This window comes from Peromyscus maniculatus, chromosome 16 (assembly GCF_049852395.1).
Source record: "Peromyscus maniculatus bairdii isolate BWxNUB_F1_BW_parent chromosome 16, HU_Pman_BW_mat_3.1, whole genome shotgun sequence".
In the NCBI taxonomy this organism is placed as follows: Eukaryota; Metazoa; Chordata; class Mammalia; order Rodentia; family Cricetidae; genus Peromyscus; species Peromyscus maniculatus.
The window spans coordinates 26,907,083-26,927,293 of NC_134867.1; the positions used below are offsets into that span (position 1 = coordinate 26,907,083).

At 40.5% G+C, this 20,211-nt stretch overlaps 1 protein-coding gene across 1 annotated transcript; it reads left to right on the forward strand.

Moving 5' to 3' along the window:
* Positions 1 to 185: 185 nt before the first annotated feature.
* Positions 186 to 20,001, forward strand: Smpdl3a (sphingomyelin phosphodiesterase acid like 3A). Its single transcript, XM_006981260.4, has 8 exons — positions 186 to 547; positions 6,430 to 6,643; positions 8,033 to 8,177; positions 11,461 to 11,557; positions 14,572 to 14,741; positions 15,520 to 15,700; positions 17,636 to 17,760; positions 19,386 to 20,001. Exons 1-8 carry the CDS (start codon positions 445 to 447, stop codon positions 19,701 to 19,703), a joined length of 1,353 nt encoding a protein of 450 aa, XP_006981322.2. The 5' UTR covers positions 186 to 444; the 3' UTR covers positions 19,704 to 20,001.
* The last annotated feature ends 210 nt before the right edge of the window (positions 20,002 to 20,211 follow it).

Sequence of the window (20,211 nt, forward strand, 5' to 3'; positions counted from 1 at the left end):
GAGTGTTGATTCATCAGAGCCGGCCTGAGGCTTGGGAATTTGCCTTTCTGTCCTGAGTCTCTCCGGTGGTGCAGAAACTGAGGAAATTCAGACCCATCTGCTACTCAGATGTCTCAAACACACTTCAGAGTTTCCCCGCCCCTGCCAGCACCTCTCCTAAGTGGCCCTGTCAGGTAGGCGCTCCTGGGGTTCAGGGAAGATAATGTGCATAGGGTTGGCACAAGAATATTCCTTCCCACTGACCTAAGAAATAAGGAAGCATATTAAAGTAAAATTACAGTCCGGAAGGTCAGGAGAACTTATGCTCTGGGGAAATCTGTCCTTGCACGTGATCTGCTGGGCGTCTACACCCAGAGCGGCTCTGGCCTCCTCCCCACCCCCAGGGCCTGTGGGTCCCAGCAGCGCCCTAGCCTAGCCTCTCCGGGGCAGTGACCGCTGCTCGCCATGGCGTTGCTGGGCACCTTCCTCTGCTGCCTGCTGGCTGCCTGGCTCTGCCACCCGGGCCTCGGGGTGCCCCTGGCGCCCGCCGGTCGGGCCCCAACTGTGGGTGAGTAGATCGCAACTGTGCACGGGACTATGGAAGGGACCAGGGAAGTCTGGACTGTGCGTGGGCGGCTGGGCATAGGACGCAGCCACGCTGGTCACTGTGGTCCAAGGCCAGATAGCAAGGTCACTGGGCCCCGGGCCACAGTGCGGGGAGGGGGAGTCCGTGGGAGCCAGTAGCGAGTCGCCTGCTGGGCGTTTGTTTACATCCTGGGTCTGGGGTTGTTTTGCTCCCGGGGGAAGAAAGCCCAAGCTCCGGTCCAGCGCGAAAGGCAGCTAAGAACTGCTGTGGGTACTCCCTAAATCACCCAGTCTGCCCAGAGCTGAGGGGGACAGACAAGAGTCCCCACACCTGCGTCCTACACAAAGCGTCCTTCTGTTCTGTTCGGCTCACTGAAGTCGGAGGCTTTCTCTGCCTCTCCAGGTCTCCAGGCTTCTCGTCCCTCCCGTGCTCACAGTAAAACTTGTGAGCTCTTCTTTATCCCTGGGTGCACTTGGGTCTTTGAGTGGTGAACTGCTCTGTTTTGTAACACTTAGCCGGTGCCTGCCCCGCCCCCTGCCCCTCCGTCCCCTCGCCCCTCACCCCTAGCAGAAGCAGCAGTGAACAGTAGCTCCTAAACTTGGTAAGATGCGATAAGTTCAGCCCCACTCCAGAATTACTGAATCCAGACTTGTGGGGATGGGTATCTGGGGTCAGTTAAACACTTCTGATCTCTCTCAAGTTGGGGAATCCATCTTCAGACTGATTGTTTAGTAAGATTGTAGGATGCCTTCTGGGTTTAAAAAAATTAAGGTCACTTCCCTTCCTCCCCCTCCCCTCTTGAAAAATAATTACTCTAGCCGGGCGGTGGTGGCGCACGCCTTTAATCCCAGCACTCGGGAGGCAGAGCCAGGCGGATCTCTGTGAGTTCGAGGCCAGCCTGGGCTACCAAGTGAGTTCCAGGAAAAGGCGCAAAGCTACACAGAGAAACCCTGTCTCGAAAAACCAAAAAAAAAAAAAAAAAAGAAAGAAAAAGAAAAATAATTACTCTAGCTGGGATGGGTTTGCTAAGAGAGGGTTTCTCTTTTGATTGAGGGAGCTAGCTGTACTTGAGACTTTCTGCAGTGCTCAGAACTGAAATTCGGCTGTCTGTCTCCTGTCTAAGCTGCTGGTCTATCTATCTGCACAGGACTTCAGGAATGTTCTGGGGGCGGAGCGGGGTGGGGGTGGGGGAGCGAAGCGGGGGCGGGTCCCTTATCTTTGCCTGAGCATGAAGTGAGCCTAACTTAGTCGTCAAGCCTTTGCAAGCCACGGTTGTATGTCTGGTTTGCCAACTCTGGCAAATAACAATCATAACAGAACCCCCCCACACCCCCACCCCGACTGTGTATGTATGCTGTTTGTTGCCTTGTGTTTTTATTCTGCTGGAATTGTGTCTGTCAGGCACCAGGCTTAGCACCAGGAATTGGCTATTTAAATTGGTGACTCTTCAGGATTTTGACCTGAAGATGTCTCAGGCTGCACCGCGGGCAAAGTCAGTCACCTTTTAGAGTTAATTGCTGAAAGCCTTCGTGTGCAAATTTGCTTGCGCGGGGGTGGGTGGTGGTGATGGTGGTGTGTGTGTGTGTGTGTGTGTGTGTGTGTGATGTGAATCTTCATTTAGTTTCCTGTTTTGGTAGGGGAGGTGACATGGTTGAATCACCTCCTACTGCCTAGGAAGCCCAGACAGGCTAACCGAGAGAGGCTAACCGGAGTCCATGAACAGATGTCATGGGGTTTCACATTGCATGTATTATTTTCCATGCTTTCTCCTCTTTCTCCCTGGCACTTTTCCCCACAATTTCCACCCAGCCTGTCCTCTGCTTGCTTTCTCACTGTGTTTAAATTCCCAGGCCTAGTTTTCTCCCTTGCCAAGTCCAGGTGACTGGAGGATAACCACCTTGGTGTTGTTTACCTGAATGTGTTTGGCTCCTTTTTTTTTTTTTAAGATTTAGTAGACTGTCATTTACTGGTCTATTTAGCACATAGGAACTGACATTTTAAACAGATAAACCAACCCCTATTTAGACAACTACATACAGTTGTCCCTACAGTCATGGTTCATTGAGTTTGCTGGGACAAGTTATTAAACATTCTTTGACTTAAATTTTTTTCTTGGAAATTTTGAGCATTTGTCTAGACCAATTCGGATCATTTATCTGTCTAGACATGTGGGAAGCATTATTTCTTGAGAAATCTTTGAAAAGATTATCTGGAGAAGAAAAAAGCAATTGTGGTAAAGTATTTTGGACTTTGAACTAGAAAGTTTCTACTTGAGTGTGTTACTGACTGTATCACAGGCCAGATTGGTGGCCTTACACACACACACACACACACACACACACACACACACACTCTTTATGCACAATTTCATTAAATATAGGATGTAAAAACCTCCAGAGGTTCTGACTCATTTAAAGCAATCCTTCAGTGAAACTACTACCCGCTCATTTGTCTATCCAGCAGTGTGGTAGAAACAGCACCTTGGCATCTGGAGAAACTGGTTCTAGCTCAGCTTTCATTGACTAGTCACGTGATATGGAGGGAAGCCTGAAATCGGCCTTTGCCTAAATGTCATTAGTTATAAATTAAAGAGTCTTTGCTAAGGGCCCACTCTATCAGGCAAATTCCCAGTTCTTGGAACTCTGAACCAGCTACTGGATTCTGTCAGAAGGATGTACTCCAATCCATTTCAAGTTTCGGATTATGAAAACTTAATCCATTCATGATCTTATTTACCTTAATCTTCACTGCACCTTGTATGTAGATACCATTATCTACTTTCGTGTGAGGCAGCCCATTTGACTAAGTATGTGGGAGGCAGTGTACAGTGGTTAAAAGCAATGTGAGTTCAGTGTCTCAGCCCTCTTTATGATATTTGACTTCGGCTTAATCTCTGTGCACTTCAGTTCTCTGTCTGTTATAACGGGACAATAATGACAAAAAGCCTAGAGAACGTACTAAACATGTCATAAGTACTTGATGAAATTGAACGGTCACGTGCAAATGGGGAAATTCAATTTCAGATGGCAGGCTTTCTAAAATAATGATAGCAAAGCTAAAATGTAGCTTGCTCAGTGTCGTGTGCCTTCTAAGGACTTGCTTTCTGCTACAGCTAAGATACCTGTTACCTTACAGGACACCATTACATTTCCATCTGACAGATGAAACAGGCTAAGGTCACACAGCCAACTTTAATTACTGGGTGGCAGAGATTATGTCAGAAGTCAGGCTGCCTGACTCTGGTGTCACAACACAATGCCTTTCTGTTGTATGTGTAGTTACTGCATGTTTACATTCTACAAATAGTATGAACACAGGTTTACATATAAGTGAGATGGAAGGGCATCCTGTGTGATAATGCCAATCAATCTGCCTCCTCTGCTTTGTGTACTGGGATACGGTATAACTGAACTCGAGATAAGGTTTAGGGCATTTTCTGCTTTGTGTGGAAAGAAAGAAATTTCTCTTGGCTGATGTTTCCAAAGACTGATTAAGTACTGAGTAATTGACCACGGATACTACTTTATTTCAATTTCCATCTGAATTTCAAGTCTTCTAATTCTTACATGTAAACCCTTGTTATAAAATTATGCTGACACTGGCAAGAACTGACCCCCCCCAAAACAATAACTTGTCCTTGCTACTTAGCAAGTTCACTGCTGTTTTAATTTCATTTCTGTGGCTATAGTCAAATGGTTGCCTCGTTGTTGCTGGGAAGCCAGAGCAGGAACATAAGGCAGCTGGTCACATCCACAGTCAAGAGCAGACAGAGGAGAAATGACCCATGTTTACTTATGCCCAGTTTTCTCTCCACTTACACAATCCAGGATCATGTGCCTTGAGACTAGTGCTCGCCATTGTGGCCTGGGTCTTTCTACATCAGGACTCAAGAGTTCCTCATAGGCATGCCTCACATCACCAGTCAAAACATCATCATAACTGCTTTCACTGTGTTTTTCCCATTATGTTTTATTAAGTTTTATCATTTTTGCATAAATTAAAAAGTTTGCATCCTACTTGTTTTTGCTGTTTTTTCTGATATATTTCAGATGTAAATTGAAATCAGAGTGAGTTCAAAACTCCTTTAAGTATGTCTTTGCAGCATATTTGGAGGGTTATTTTGAAGAGCAATTAAATAAAAAAATGTGAAGAATATACTCACTAAATAAGTATGGTAATTAAAACAAAATAAGGAAAATGTTTGATCTTCTGTGATTCCAAAATTTAGTTCTGTTGTCCTAAAGGTTCCTATGCTTTCAGAAAAGTAAAAAAACATCATGGCTGTTAAAGCTGGACACATGTCAGTGTTGAAGATGCTAATTATATATGAGAAAGCAACATAATGGTTGTGTTTTTATATAAATTATATATAAGGAAACTTGAGAGCTTTTCAACATATGGGCTCCCTTATATGCTGGATCATATATAAGTTGTGTATACTTACCAAATTTCTATTTGAGTCAGTGTATTAGTGAACTTTTGTTACTGTGATAAATGAAATGCCACTATCAAGACAACTTCTAGACGGTAGAGTTTATTTGGGTTTCTAGATCCAGGATAGGAAGGCATGGTACATGGGGCTGGATCAGGAAGCTCAATGATCACATTTTCAACCACAAATGGAAAACAGAGACGGCAGGGTTGGGGGGAAAGGCTATGGACTCTCAGAACCCATCCCACCATTAGGTACTTCCTCAACCAAGGCTACACCTCCTAAAGATTCCTTAACTCCACTTCACTAATTGGGGACTAAATATTCAAATACCTGAGCCTATGGGGATATTTCTCATTCAAAGTACACCCAACATTAGTTTCTCTCTACCATAAACTCATGGAGTCCTTTTGAGAATGAAGTGATATAACATATATGAATTTCTTAATACTATATCTATCATATAAACTATACCTGGCAGTCAGGCAGGGGTGGTGCATGCCTTTAATCACAGCACTGGGGAGGCAGAGCCAGTGGATCTCTGTGAGTTCGAGGCCAGCCTGGTCTATAGAGTGTGATCCAGGACAGGCACCAAAACCATATAGAGAAACCCTGTCTCAAAAAAAAAAAAAAACCAAACTAACTAACTAAATAAATAAACTACACCTGTGCATATAACACAGATTCATAGTAAAAGATATCATGACTTGTTCTAATAATTCTTTCAATGAAATAATATTTCTTAATATGATTTCCATATAGGATTACTGCAAAAATAGATTGATTTGGCTTTTCCCTGAGCCCAATAGAAAATTTGTCTTTTAAGAACTGCCTCCCATAATATAAACATTTAGTACAAGTATATGATGGTTTTTACCTGATTAGTTAGCTTTAAAGAACATCTAAGCAATCATGTTTGTGTCATGGCTTTTATTCAAGATTTGTTTTTCCTTTAATGCTGAGAGAAATCAACTCAGTATAAGAATTACCTGAGATAAACATCTCCTGATTCTGCACTCTATCTATGTGTGCAATCTTGGTACAGTAGACAGTATTTTTAAGTGATTGTTTTTCTATAAGAGTAAAGCAAATAATTTCTCAATTCTGCAAGAAGACATGCTATTGAGACACAGTAGGATACGATCTCACTGGCCTCTCAGAAAGATGGCACCAAGCGTTTCATTGTGCAATCTCATCTTTCCTGGAGTCTTTGCTGAGTAGTCAGGCTAACTCTGGACTCATTGGTTTCACACGTGAAAGTTGTATGTTCTTCTGTTATTTGATGCTTCTTCATCTCACAGGAGAGAGTTGCACTTAACTTTGTAGTGTAAGAACCCTGGAATTGTGACAATTTCCTTCTGCAGTGAGGGGAGCAGATGCCTCGGTCTTACTCTAAACACAAATTTATCGGTATTTCTTTTCTAACCAACAGGACAGTTTTGGCATGTGACTGACTTGCATCTAGACCCGACTTACCACATCACAGATGACCACACCAAGGTGTGTGCTTCATCCAAAGGTGCAAATGCCTCCAATCCTGGCCCCTTTGGAGATTTTCTGTGTGACTCTCCATATCAACTTATTTTGTCAGCATTTGATTTTATTAAGAATTCAGGACAAGAAGCATCTTTCATGATATGGACAGGGTAAGAAAGTACATAAACTCTTAATTATGTAGTATTGTCCTAACAGTGTGGCAATCTTCATTAGTGTGCTAAATTTCATAAAGAATTGTTTGTGTTAAAGCATGCTAGGTCTTACACTACAGTGAAAGGTCCCAGTGCAAATTGGACTCAGTTAAAAAGGAAAAAGAAGGGGCATGAAGTCGGGAGGGAGTGGGAGGTGGGTGTTGATCTAGGATGAGTTAATGGGAATGGGAAGTGACTATGACCAAGGTAAATTGTATGCATATGTACAACTCTCAGACTTAATAAAACGTGTTATGTAAAAAAATACTAGACCAAGCCGGGCGGTGGTGGCGCACGCCTTTAATCCCAGCACTCGGGAGGCAGAGCCAGGTGGATCTCTGTGAGTTCTAGGCCAGCCTGGGCTACCAAGTGAGTCCCAGGAAAGGCGCAAAGCTACACAGGGAAACCCTGTCTCGAAAAACCAAAAAAAAAAAAAAAAAATACTAGACCACATTAGTCAATATTATTAGTGCTAAAAACAGTTTTAGACATCCTGTGGGGTTTTTTCCTGTGGTGTAGACTTTATAAATATGTTTGTGTTAACCAAGAGATGATTCCATAAGTAACACACTTGCATTAGTTTCTTGTAATATGGATTAATACAACAATAAGTTTTGGTTAAATAATTAAGAAAAAAAGACAATAATGGGTGTTAACCTGTGATGACAGTTTCGCGAAGCATCATTTTATGGGGGGATAATTAACTAGGTCCATCCATCAAAATACTGTGGTGAGGACTGTATTTCTAATTCCTGAATACGGGCTATAGCTAATCTTTATAAGGTGTTTACTTTGTGTGGAGGACTGTTTTAATTAATTTCTATTCTGCAACTTATTAACATTTATATCCCTTGATCATATTATTTCCATGATAGAGGGGAGGAAATGAAGACACTGGGATCCTAAACAACTTGTCCACGTGTATATAATTACTTGTGGGTTAAACAGATATTTGATTCATGCTTTTGGTCCTGAAGTCTACACTTTTCTGTTTCTGTGCTGTTTCTTATAAATCTTCATTCAGGGAGTAAAATAGGCTAGAATTTCCTGTATTACCACCTACCCCCTTTTCTATTATCAGTAGATGAAGACTATTTGTCTCACCTCATCCCCCTACCCCTTTTGAGGTTGTGTTCTGCTATGCAGTTCAAGCTGATCTTGAAATACTGGGCTCAACCCATCCCTTAGTGAGTAGTAGGGACTATGCGTAATGCCATCACCATTGGCTACTCTTTGACTTTTTAATTTTAACTTGTTATTCTAAAGTAAACATTTATGATAGCTACAACAAGTTATCACCCATAAAATCTAGTGATCTTATTCTCTACACTTCTGTCTCCTTTTCAGGGATAGCCCACCTCATGTCCCAGTGCCTGAGCTGTCTACAGGCACTGTTATAAAGGTGATCACTAACATGACAATGACCGTCCAGAGCCTCTTTCCAAACCTCCAGGTTTTTCCTGCACTGGGCAATCATGATTACTGGCCACAGGTAAAACGTGCTTAGATGATTTCCCTATTAATAGTGTCAAAATTATGACAAGGGTAGGGTGTAAGAATGTGTCTCAAGGAAGTACTTCTGGGATAACCATCAAGGAAGGTTATGGGTATTTTCAAATGATTTTAAAAAAACAGTTCATAAAGTATTATGCCAATAATGTTCTTTAGAAGTAAATTTCATAGTTTGTGCATTTTTAGTTCTTTTTTTTTGTCGTTGTTGTTGTTATAAACGTCCTTAGTTTCCCCAGTCCTTTCAGTGTATTTTCTTATTCATTTGCCATTTCCATAATAGACCTATAAAGCAAGGTTAATACAGGCAGGTGTTTCCCTTTTTCCAAACCTGTAGACATATGAAGATCAGCACATTCTGATTTAAGGTAGATTATTATTAAGGGCACAAATAGGAAGACTATTAAAATAAACCAAGGTCTGTGCTCCAATCCAGCTTATCTGATTCAGATGTAATTCAAGACAAAAATTATTTTCAGGATATTCAATGCTTGATGTGACCTGACTCCAGTCACTCACAGAAGCCATTTGTTAAGGTGCCTGTGCGTACTTAGCTATGGTACAGTGTTCTGTTACAGTGGTGTAAAACTCAGGCTGGACAGTGGTGGTGCATGCTTTTTAATGCCAGCACCGGAGGGCAGACACAGGTGGCTTTCTGTGAGTTTGAAGTCAGCTTGGTCTATAGAGTGAGTTCTAGGATAGCCATGGCTACACAGAGAAACCCTCTCTTGAAAAACGAAAAAACAAAAAACAAAACAAAAAGGATCAATTTGTACAGAGATTTGTTCATGAGAATTTATAGTTCCATCATCCTCTGTTCAGAGACCTTGCTTAGCCTTAGGTAATTCTGTTGCTGGATTTTTTTCCTGTGTCCCAGCCTGCCAGTGGTCAGGACAAATCTCTCCCACTCACATCCCCCAAGTAAGCACACAGAGGCTTATATTAATTATAACTGCATGGCCATGGCTCAAGCTTTTAGCTAGCTAGCTCTATATCCCAAATTAACCCATAACTATTAATCTATGTATTGCCACATGTTCCATGGCTTTACCTGTGTCCCATTACATGTTGCTCCTTGGGCAGCTCACTGGTGTCTCCTCCGCCTTCTCCCTGTCTTTCTCTTTGAATTTCCTGCCTACCTCTAAGCTGCCTTTCCATAGGCCAAATGGCCTTATTTATCAACCAATCAGAACAACACATATTTGCAGCATACAGAAAGACATTCTCTTATCACATGTCTTCCTTCCATAGGTTACTCATTTACAAACAAGAGTGACAATATTTGCCTTTCAAAGCTTTTGTGAATATCAGTGATAATATATGAAAGAGTGTAACATATTTCCTGATACCTCATAAGCCCTCAGTACGTAAAGTTGTGGTCATTAAATCATATCCCAAGTGAACATTTTTTATTTCTTTGAGATTTTATTTTATCTTCATCCTTGTTTTTGTTCAAGTCAAATCTTAAAGCAAGTCAAAGACATAAATACTGACTTCTAAATTGCTCTTTCCGTAGGTAAATTGGGCTGCATATATACAAATTACATTTCCCCCCATTTCTAGATTATGGGTTTTACTGATGGGGATTGAATCCAGGGTCTCCCACATTCTAAACCCAAGGTCTCCCACAAACTAAACAGGTACTCTCCCTTGAATCTGATTTCCAGTCCCTACCTCGTGATCTTTTTTTTTTTCCTATTACTTCTTTTCTTTCTGCCTCTGCCTCTGCCTCCTGAATGCTGGGATTAAAGGCTTGCACCACCATACCCACCTGATCTTTTCTTAATGTAAAAACACGTTTTTTACTGTTTCACATACGAGTACTGTATTTATATCATTTCCATCCTTTCCTCTCCCCTCCTATAACTCCTCTGGTGTTCCTCCCTTGCACTCTTTCACCTCACAGCTTTAGATATTTCAAACATTACGAGAAAATTTCAGAACAAATTTCCCTAAAGACTGCTATCTGGGATATAATTTTAGAGAATGCTAGTGTAAAATTTCGCCATTAAAAGCCCCTAAACCTGCGGGATAACTCCATCAACTTACACAGAGATGTGCAACTGCCTCACCTGTTCATCAGAGGCAGATTACTTACCCAGGAGTTCTTTCCCATTACTGCTCAAGTTAGCAGTGTGGACCAGGGTTTCTATTTACTTCTACATTGGTAAGACTGGTGCTGCCAAGCTCATGGGTAAGCATGGGTAAGGTCTCTTCTTATTATAGTTCATTTCTCTGTGGTAGTCAGGTCTCAGCCCAAAAGGAAAAAAAATATTTTTTAAAACTCACTCTCTCTCTCTCTCTCTCTCTCTCTCTCTCTCTCTCTCTCTCTCTCTGTGTGTGTGTGTGTGTGTGTGTGTGTGTGTGTGTGTAGTCAGGTCTTAGTCCAAAAGGAAAAAAATATTTTTAAAACTCTGTGTGTGTGTGTGTGTGTGTGTGTGTGTGTGTGTGTGTGTGCACGTGTGCACGTGCACATGAAGCTAGAGACATCAGATCCTTTGGGATTGGAGTTACCGGCAGTGTAAGCCACCCAACATGGCTGCTGGGACCCAAACTCAGTCCTCTGCAATACATGTTCTTAATTGCTGAGCTGTCTCTTCAGCTCCTAATTTTTTAATATATATTTTATTGTTTTTAAATTACAATATGTTACAACTTAGCCTTCCACAAAGAGTCTAGTGCAAATCACAAGCACTCAGGCATAAATCTGACTCTTGAAGGAACTGTGCAGCTTTGTAATGGTATTCTAAATGACTTTATTAACATCTTGTCATTAAATTTTCTCTAATCTTACAGGGTGCTACACCAGTCCCATGTGTGCAGGCTCAAACCTGCCTTCATTGTCTTGGGAACACACTTGATCTCATCATCTATCTAAACCCTGCCCAGGCCCTAAGCATGAGCATCTCTCTGCACATAGCGCACACCTCTGTACTGTTGTGTTTTTGTCTGGATCATGTATTTTGCTTTAATGCCAACTTGAAATTGTTACTCAATCCATACTTTAAATGCCGCCTTCACTCCTTGCCTGACATGATCTTCTTTTTTTGTTCCCTAGGACCTCTATGGTAGCTCTTGGCAATATGTTCTACAGTTAGTGCATCAACTTTTGTCTATCTTTTCTCTGCTAGGTTATACAAATTCCTTAAAGACTGAAAATTTAGTGCTTACAGATGACTAACATAGTCAGTACTCAAGCAATATTCCCATTAATGAATCCAAATATCTTTAAAGTTTCAATTGAGGATTGTCTTCTTTGTGGCCAGGACCAGCTGCCAATAGCCACCAGCAAGGTCTACAGTGCTGTAGCTGACCTCTGGAAACCGTGGCTGGATGAAGAAGCTATTAGCACTTTGAAGAAAGGTTAGTGGAATGCTCCTTTGCTTCCCTTTTTATTACTTGTTTAGACTTAAATCTTTAACATGTGGTTGCGTCTCCCAATTCTAGATGGTCTTTGTGTCCACTTTGTAGGAAAGATAGTAAACAGCAGTGAGACTTTAGGACACATGTGAGCCTGTGTGCCTTCCTGTCCCACCCTCAACCGCGATCACATGAAGAAAAAGCTGAACTTTGAATGTGAAGATGAATGAAAGTATATGTTTTAAATTAGAAAATGGATTGAGAAGAAAGAACAGATACTTTTACCTCAAAAGCATAATGTTATGAAGGAACAGCTGGTAAAGCGAGAATAGCTAAGGTTTTCAGATGGGCCTTGAGATGTGTAGAAAAGTACCATAAGGAGCAGTACATGGTGAGTCTTTCCCTCTCCTCCCATGGGCAGCCCATGAGAAGATGGTGTGTGAAGCTGTGTGGAGACCACAGAAGTTCCAAGGGAAGAGGTAAATGCAAGCAGAGCCAGCCCCAGAGAGAACATGTGACATGCAGTCAGGAAGGCCATAGGACTACCCACCTGAAGCTGATACCCCACTGCCGCGTACGGTAGATATCAGCCGCAGAGTTAAAATTGAATGTTTATCCCGTTGAATGTCCATCTTGCTTTTGTCTGAGGCTTCTCTGTTGTTTTCCCATTCCTCTCTTTTGGAACAGTAATGTGTGTTTAGTAAGCATTTCAGCACAGTGATAAAATACCCGAGATAAACAAGGAAGGAAGATTCATCTGAGACTCTTCTTTCAAAGGTCGATTGGCTCATGGTCTTCTAGCCCTAATGCTTCAGGCCCCTGATGAGGCCAAGAAATCATGGCAGATGAGTATGGTGGAGAATAGGTCCTTACTTCATGGCAACCAGAAAAGGAGATAGGGAGGGAAAAAGAGATAGGGAAGGGTAAAGAGAATGAGAGAGAGCACAGGAGTCTGTGAGCAGACAGAAGACATTCCATTTGAAGACATTCCTCCTGTGTTCTACTGCCTGTAGTTGACTAGGCCCTACCTCCAGTTGCCCATTTAGCTTCTCAATGGGTAGAATCTCATGCTGCCTGGTGATTTAGTAACCTCTCAATAAGGCCATCACTTAGGACCAGCAAACACATAAGGGTATTTGAAAACATTCCAAATCTAAACTATAGCAGAATGTTTACCCCTAGCCATTGTATGTTGTAAATATGTAATGTTCTTTTTCTTTTTAATTTCTTGGGAAGTGGACACAGGTGGATCTTTGGGGCTCTGTGTTCCTTTGAGCCTAACCTGGTAAAGTCCAGGCCAATGAGAATCCTTGTCTCAATGAACAAGGTATATAGTATCTGAAGAAGGACATTAGAGAGGTTGGCCTCTAGCCTCTACATGCAACACACACACACACACACACACACACACACACACACACACACACACACACTTACACTATGATTACTGTGGGGAAAATCATAATATGTTGTGGCTATAGCAGTGAAAATGGAAGTCGAAGAGGTTGTGTGTGATCAGTCATGATTGAAAGCTAAAGAAATAGATGCTTGGTGAGTGAGCACAAGACAAAGAAATCAGGCACCAGAACAGAGGGCCTTACTCTAAATGTTCCAATATGACAGATCCTCTGGTGTCTGTCTCCACTGATTCAAGGGTGGGGCATATGTGTTCTTTTTCTGAGTGTATCTAGCAGGGTCCTGTGCATTTCCATTATTCAGATTTTATGTTTCACAGTATCTCTCAGCTTAAGCCCTATTATTTAAAACTAGGAGCTAGTGCATAAATTGTTATTTTTTATTTTTTGAGATGAAAATATAATTGCATAATTTCTCCTTTCCCTTTCCTCCCTCTAATTCTCTCATGTGTCTCTCCCCTCTTGCTCTTTCAATGCATGGGTGCCTTTTCTTTGTTGTTACTTATGTGACTGGATAAATGATAGATAAATGGATGGATGGATGGATAGATAGGTAGGTAGGTAGGTAGATAGGTAGATAGATAGACAAATATATATATGTATATGTATATATATATATATATATATATATAGAGAGAGAGAGAGAGAGAGAGAGAGAGATGGATGGATGGATGGATAGATGGATGATGGATGGATAGGTAAGTAGGTGGATGGATCGATAGATAGGTAAGTAGATAGGTAGGTAGATAGATAAATAGATAGGTAGACAACTAGAAAGATATATATGTATATAGATAGATAGATAGATAGATAGATAGACAGACAGACAGACAGACAGACAGACAGATAGATAGATAGATAGATAGATAGATAGATAGATGAGATATAGCTTGCTAAATACACGAATACAACCTGCTCAGCCTGTATAATGTTACTTGCATGTATATGTTTCCAGAGCTGACCATTTGGTATTGGATAACCAGTTGGCATCTCTTGCCTGGGGAAGACTATTTCTCCCATTTTCACTATTCCTTAGTTTCCTGGAGTTCTCTATCTAAGGTGGATGCCTTGGGAGCTATTCTCCTTCCATGTTAGCATGTGTACTGGTGTTGTCCTTGTTCAGATTGTATTTAGGCAGCCATATTGGTGAGACTTTATGTGTGTAGTTTCTCTGACATTTTTAGAACACACAATCTCATAGAAAACTCCCCAGTCCTCTGGCTCTTACAATCTTTCTTCCCTGTCTTCCACAGTGATCCCTGAACTGTAGGTACAGGAGTTGTGTTGTTGACATGGCAGTTGGGATATAATTCCACCACTCTACATTTTGAGCCATTGGGGTTTACTGTAATATAAATTACTATTTCTTAAAAAATCAGTTTCATTTCCCACTACCCAAACATGCATATTCAATGCCACTGCTCTTCCCTCATAATCTTATACATTGGACCTGACCCATGGTTCCTTTTCAGTTAATGTTAACTTGGATTCTTACCCAGTGAGAATGCCAGTCTGCATTGTTAGCCTTAAGAATTCACTTTCATGGTATCTGCATTTTGTGTGTTCACCTTCCTAAAGTGTGTTTTACATTTGATTTTACAGGTGGCTTTTACTCCCAGAAAGTTGCAAGTAATCCAAACTTGAGGATCATTAGCCTAAATACGAACCTGTACTATGGCCCGAATATCATGACCCTGAATAAGACAGACCCAGCAAATCAGTTTGAATGGCTGGAAAACACACTCAACAACTCTCTGCAAAATAAGGAGAAGGTAGATCCTCTAGACTAGAATTAGCAGAATCAGGAATTAATAAATGCCTTAAAAATCAAGATTTAAAAACAAAGTTGACTCAGGTCAATATTCTTATACCATCCAACAGTCCAGAATAAATGAGATGTATGTCATAATGCATCATTGCATAATTGCGGCTTTTTCCCTTATTCTCAGGAACAGGAGAGAAAGTGTCTTTGCTTTCTAAATTTTAGTTAATATGTGTTCAGTCATGAGTATCTAGTGTTGTAGAATATTATTTGAAGGTGTGTTACTTTTGTTAATGTTGCATTTGTTTAACTCTGTGAAGCATTGCTACTGTGCCTGTCTAAAACACCTGAGGGTCTCAGATAGAGCTGAATGGCCAATAGTGAGGAAGGAGAGAGAAATAGGCAGGGCTGGCAGACAGAGAGGATAAATAGAAGGAGAAACCTGGGAGGAAAAAGAAAGAGCCAGAGAAGAAGGAGGACTCCAGTGGCCAGCCACGCAGCCACATAGCAAGTCATGGAGTAAGAGTAAAATTTATAGAAATAAGAGAACGGGAAAAGCACAGAGGCAAAAGGCAGATGGGTTAATTTAAAGTGCAGAAAAGCTGGCTAGAAACAATCCAAGCTAAGGTTGGGCATTTATAATTAAGAATAAGCCTCCCTGTGTGATTTATTTGGGAGCTGGGTGGGGGGGCCCCAAAAGAGGAAAACCAACAACAATCCAGCTGTCATTTAGTAACAATAAATGTGCAAACGAGCTGTCATTTGCCTCCTTGTATTTCTTTTTTCAGGTGTACATCATAGCACACGTGCCAGTGGGCTACCTTCCTTATGCAACGGGTACCCCAGCAGTGAGGCAGTACTATAATGAGAAACTGGTGGATATTTTCAGAAAATACAGCTCTGTCATTGCAGGACAGTTCTATGGCCACACCCACAGAGACAGCCTTATGATTCTTTCCGATAAAAAAGGTAATCAAGGTGACCTATATGCAGGTTCCAGTCCACCTTGCTGGAGCATAGCTGTGACTGACCAGTGTGTTTACTAATCATGGCATTTAAAGCTTTGTTTGAAAGCAAAGTCCATTGCCATTTCTTATTTATCTCGAATGGTTGTATGCTGAGTGCCCAAATCATAGGATTAGACATGTGACTGGATTTCTTCAAGGTAAGCTCTGGTCAGCTGTGCAGGGCCAGTATTGCTTGTTTGGCATTCACACAGAAGCTTCTGAAAGCCTTAGCTTGCTCCGAGTTTATGCTAGACTCTTGGTTTGGAGAAAATAATACTGTTTGTTGTTTACCTGCTACACTCAAATTTCTCTTTGTATGACTTTGTTTTTTTTTTCTCAGAATTTAAAGTACAGATCATAATTCACAGACTGTCTTAAAATATTCAGCACATTCTTAATTGCTCTTGTCACTTACAGTAAAAGGAAGGAAAACTAGAAGTTATAGCAAGAAATAATAAAAGTTTGCTTTTATATAGACAAGAGGGAAACAAGTTGTATTTTCTGCAGTATTTTGACAATATTTTTGAAATGTTTATCTCTTATCTAGAACAAATTATCTTATAACAATGACTACTTTAAAGTTTGAATTTTTTTAAAATCATAATATGACTTTTTTGTTAGAGAGAGATTCACTATGGAGCTCTGACTGTCATATAACTCATTAGGTAGACCAGGCTGGCCTCAAACTCACAAAGATCTACCTGCCTATGCTTACCCCAGTGCTGGATTGAAGGCATGTGCCACCATGCCCAACCATAAAATTGGTTTACGGTTCTTATAATAGACATGTTATAAAATATGTTAATGTTTTGATTTTGATTTTTTTTTTTTGAAGCAGAGTCTCACTGTGTAACTCTGGCTGGCCTATAACTCAGTAAACCTGGCTGGCCTCAAACTCACATCTACCTGCTTCTCTTTCCCAAATGCTGGGATTAAAGGCTTGTGCCAATCAAATTATTATATAATTATTGAAACTTTGCTTTAGTCATGATAAAAAAAAAAAAAGACCAGTTTGTTGTTGTATTTGTTGTTGTTCTGTGTGTATCTGTGCATGTAAGTTATGGTAGACTTTTTTGTGGATGAAAAATTTTCAAATATATACATATATATAAAGGCTGAGAATATGATCAACAAATCCGTTTACTTATCATCTGTATTAAATATGTATGTATCAAGATCTTGCTGTATTTCTGTATTTAGCAGCTATCTATTCATTCTCTATCATCTTTGTCATCACTATCATCTTTTTATCCATCAATCATCTGTCTGTCTAACATCTATTATCTATCTGTGTTCTGTCATCTATGTCTGTATCAATCATCTATATCTCATTTATCTGCTATCTATCTATCTATCTATCTATCTATCTATCTATCTATCTATCTATCTATCTATCTATCATCTATCTATCTATCTATCATCTATCTATCTATCTATCTATCTATCTATCTGTCTATCTATCATCTATCTATCTACCGTCTGTCTATCTATCTATCTATCTATCTGTCTATCATTGTTTATCTATTTAATCTATAACCTACCTGTCTGTCATTTATCTGCTATCTGGTGTTTAAAGGTGACTTTCAAAAATAAAGTCAGTTATAGATCTTTATAATTGTATATTCATTGCTAGAAAATATAGGTAATTTATATGACCATGATAACATTAATCTGCTTAACAAAAATCAGTAATAGCTCTTTGGTTTTGATATTAAATACCGTTATTTTCTCAAAAGCAACACTTAGTGCTTTGAGGCAATTATAATTGGAGGATTAATCAATGGGCACATAATGTTTGTCTATTGATCTCTTAACCTAAGCTATTCATATTTTTACATTTAAATTAAAATGTTATAATATATACCTGATTTTTGTTGTTGTTGTTTGTTTGGTCCAGGAAGTCCAATAAACTCTGCATTTGTGGCGCCTGCTGTCACACCAGTGAAAGGAGTTTTACAAACAGAGACAAATAATCCTGGTGTCCGACTATTTCAGTACAAACCTGGTGATTATACATTGCTGGTAAGTTGGAGCAGTTCAGTTGACCCCACCTATATGCATTTATATATGTCTTTGAAGTTTTCATTCTTTTTTTTAAATGTTTTAAACAAATCAGCTCTCTTCAAATACACATTGAGTGCCCATTTTATTTTATTTTGTTTTTTTTCGAGACATGGTTTCTCTGTGTAGCTTTGCGCCTTTCCTGGAACTCACTTGGTAGCCCAGGCTGGCCTCGAACTTACAGAGATCCGCCTGCCTCTGCCTCCCAAGTGCTGGGATTAAAGGCGTGCGCCACCACCACCCGGCTAAGTTTCATTCTTTTAGTAGAATGTTTCTCAGCAAGCCATGAGAGAGGCACTTGATGTTGGTATCTCATGGTGTCCTTATTTAAAGATTATAGCTGAAGGTTTCCTGTGTCCACCTGGCTCCTGCTGCCGCTCAGACCCAAGTAAACACACAGAGACTTATACTACTTATAAACTGTATGGCCATGGCAGGCTTCTTGCTATCTAGTTCTGGTATCTTAAATTAACCCATTTCTATTAACCTGTAAGTGGTCACGTGGCTTGTGGCTTACTGGTACTTCTACATCTTGCTTCCTCTGTGTCTGACTGGCGACTCCTGACTCAGCCTTCCTATTCCCAGAATTCTCTTCTCTGCTTGTCTCGCCAATATTTTCTACCTGGCTACTGGCCAAGCAGCATTTTATTTATTAACCAATCAGAGCAACACATTCACAGCATACAAAGTGATATCCACAGCAAAAAATGTTATGTCTGTTGTCATCTTTATGGGTGGGTAGGTAAAGTTTGCTTGTGGGAGGTGACCATCCCTTTAAGGGCTTCCTGACCATTTTTATATGTTTGTTTTAAGTCTAGGTCCCATGTAGCACAGGCTGGCCTAAAGTGTACTGTATTGATACTTCTGATCCCCTTGCCTCTATCTCCCCAGGGCTGGGATTCCAGGTATGCACTCCCATGCCCAGATTTATGGGGTGCAGGGACTGAGCTCAGGACCTTGTATATGCAAGGCAGACAGGCACTTTAATAACTGAGCTACATCCCAAGCCCTGATCTTGTCACTTTTCCCAAGCTTTCACTGGATGGATGTAGCCTTATTTGTGTACTTTGATACATACTATTGTCCTCCCTAAGAATAAACATTAATTCTTCTTCTTCCAAACTGCTACCTTCAGTACTCTACTGATTTCCATCAGCTCTAAGTAGTCATCTCTAAGTTGTGAAATTTTAAGGTGCTTTATTTTGTATATCTCACTGTGTATCTAGATGATGTACTATTATATTTTTTTCATTAGTTTGAAAATTTTAAAAAGCAATACAAGTTTTTGGTATTGAGATGTGTGTGTGTGTGTGTGTGTGTGTGTGTGTGTGTGTGTGTGTGTATGTGTATGTGTATGTGTGTGTGTAGACAGGTTTTCTCTTTCTGTAGTCCTGGTTGTCCTGGAACTAGCTCTGTAGACCAGGCTGGCCTCAAACTCACAGAGATCCACCTGCTTCTGCCTCTCAAGTGCTGGGATTAAAGGCGTGCATCACCATTGCCCAGCTGAAGTGAAGTTGTTATAGAAATGTATTTGGGCCATATTTTGAAACCACTCTGAACTGGGGTTGTTATTTTCTTTATTATAGGACATGTTGCAGTATTATTTGAACTTAACGGAAGCAAATCTAAAAGGAGAATCCAACTGGACACTGGAGTATGTACTGACTCAGACCTATGGCGTTGCAGATCTACAGCCAAGGAGCCTGCATGAATTGGCTAAACAATTTGCTACCATAGACAGCAAACAGTTCCTGAAATACTACCATTATTTTTATGTGAGTTACGACAGCAGTGTAACTTGTGATCAGAAATGCAAGATCTTACAGATTTGTGCAATTATGAATCTTGATAACATTTCCTACAATGATTGCCTTAAACGACATTTTATGAAGCCCAGCCAGTAGTATTTCAGTCATATTCTTAGTAAAAAAAAAAAATCACATCACGGTGCTTCGGCGATCAGTTTGTGAAGTACTCACCCAGATCAGAAGAGCTACTCTCTGTGCTTTCTTATTTATGAGTCTCAGATACTGACATCAGTAACATTCAGGACTTTTACACATTGAGTACATGTAAATTATTCATTAGCAGAGTGATATCTGCACATAAATACCTTGTCTTCCAATTTTGCACAATTATATCTACCTTATGCCCTTGTAAAAATTTTCATCTATGCAATAAAGCAGGTGACTTCTCTATGGATGTTACAGAGTTCTGTTTATTTTTTGTTTTGGATTTTGAGACAGGGTCTCATGCTATAAGCTCAGGCTGCACAGGAACTCACAGTCTAGTTTAGGCTGGCCTGGAATTCAAGAGTGATCCCCTTGACTCAGTCTTCCAAGGGTTGGGATTGTAGTCATAAGCTATTATGTCTGGTGGTACTTTTAATGCCTCCTGTATTTTTAGTATGAT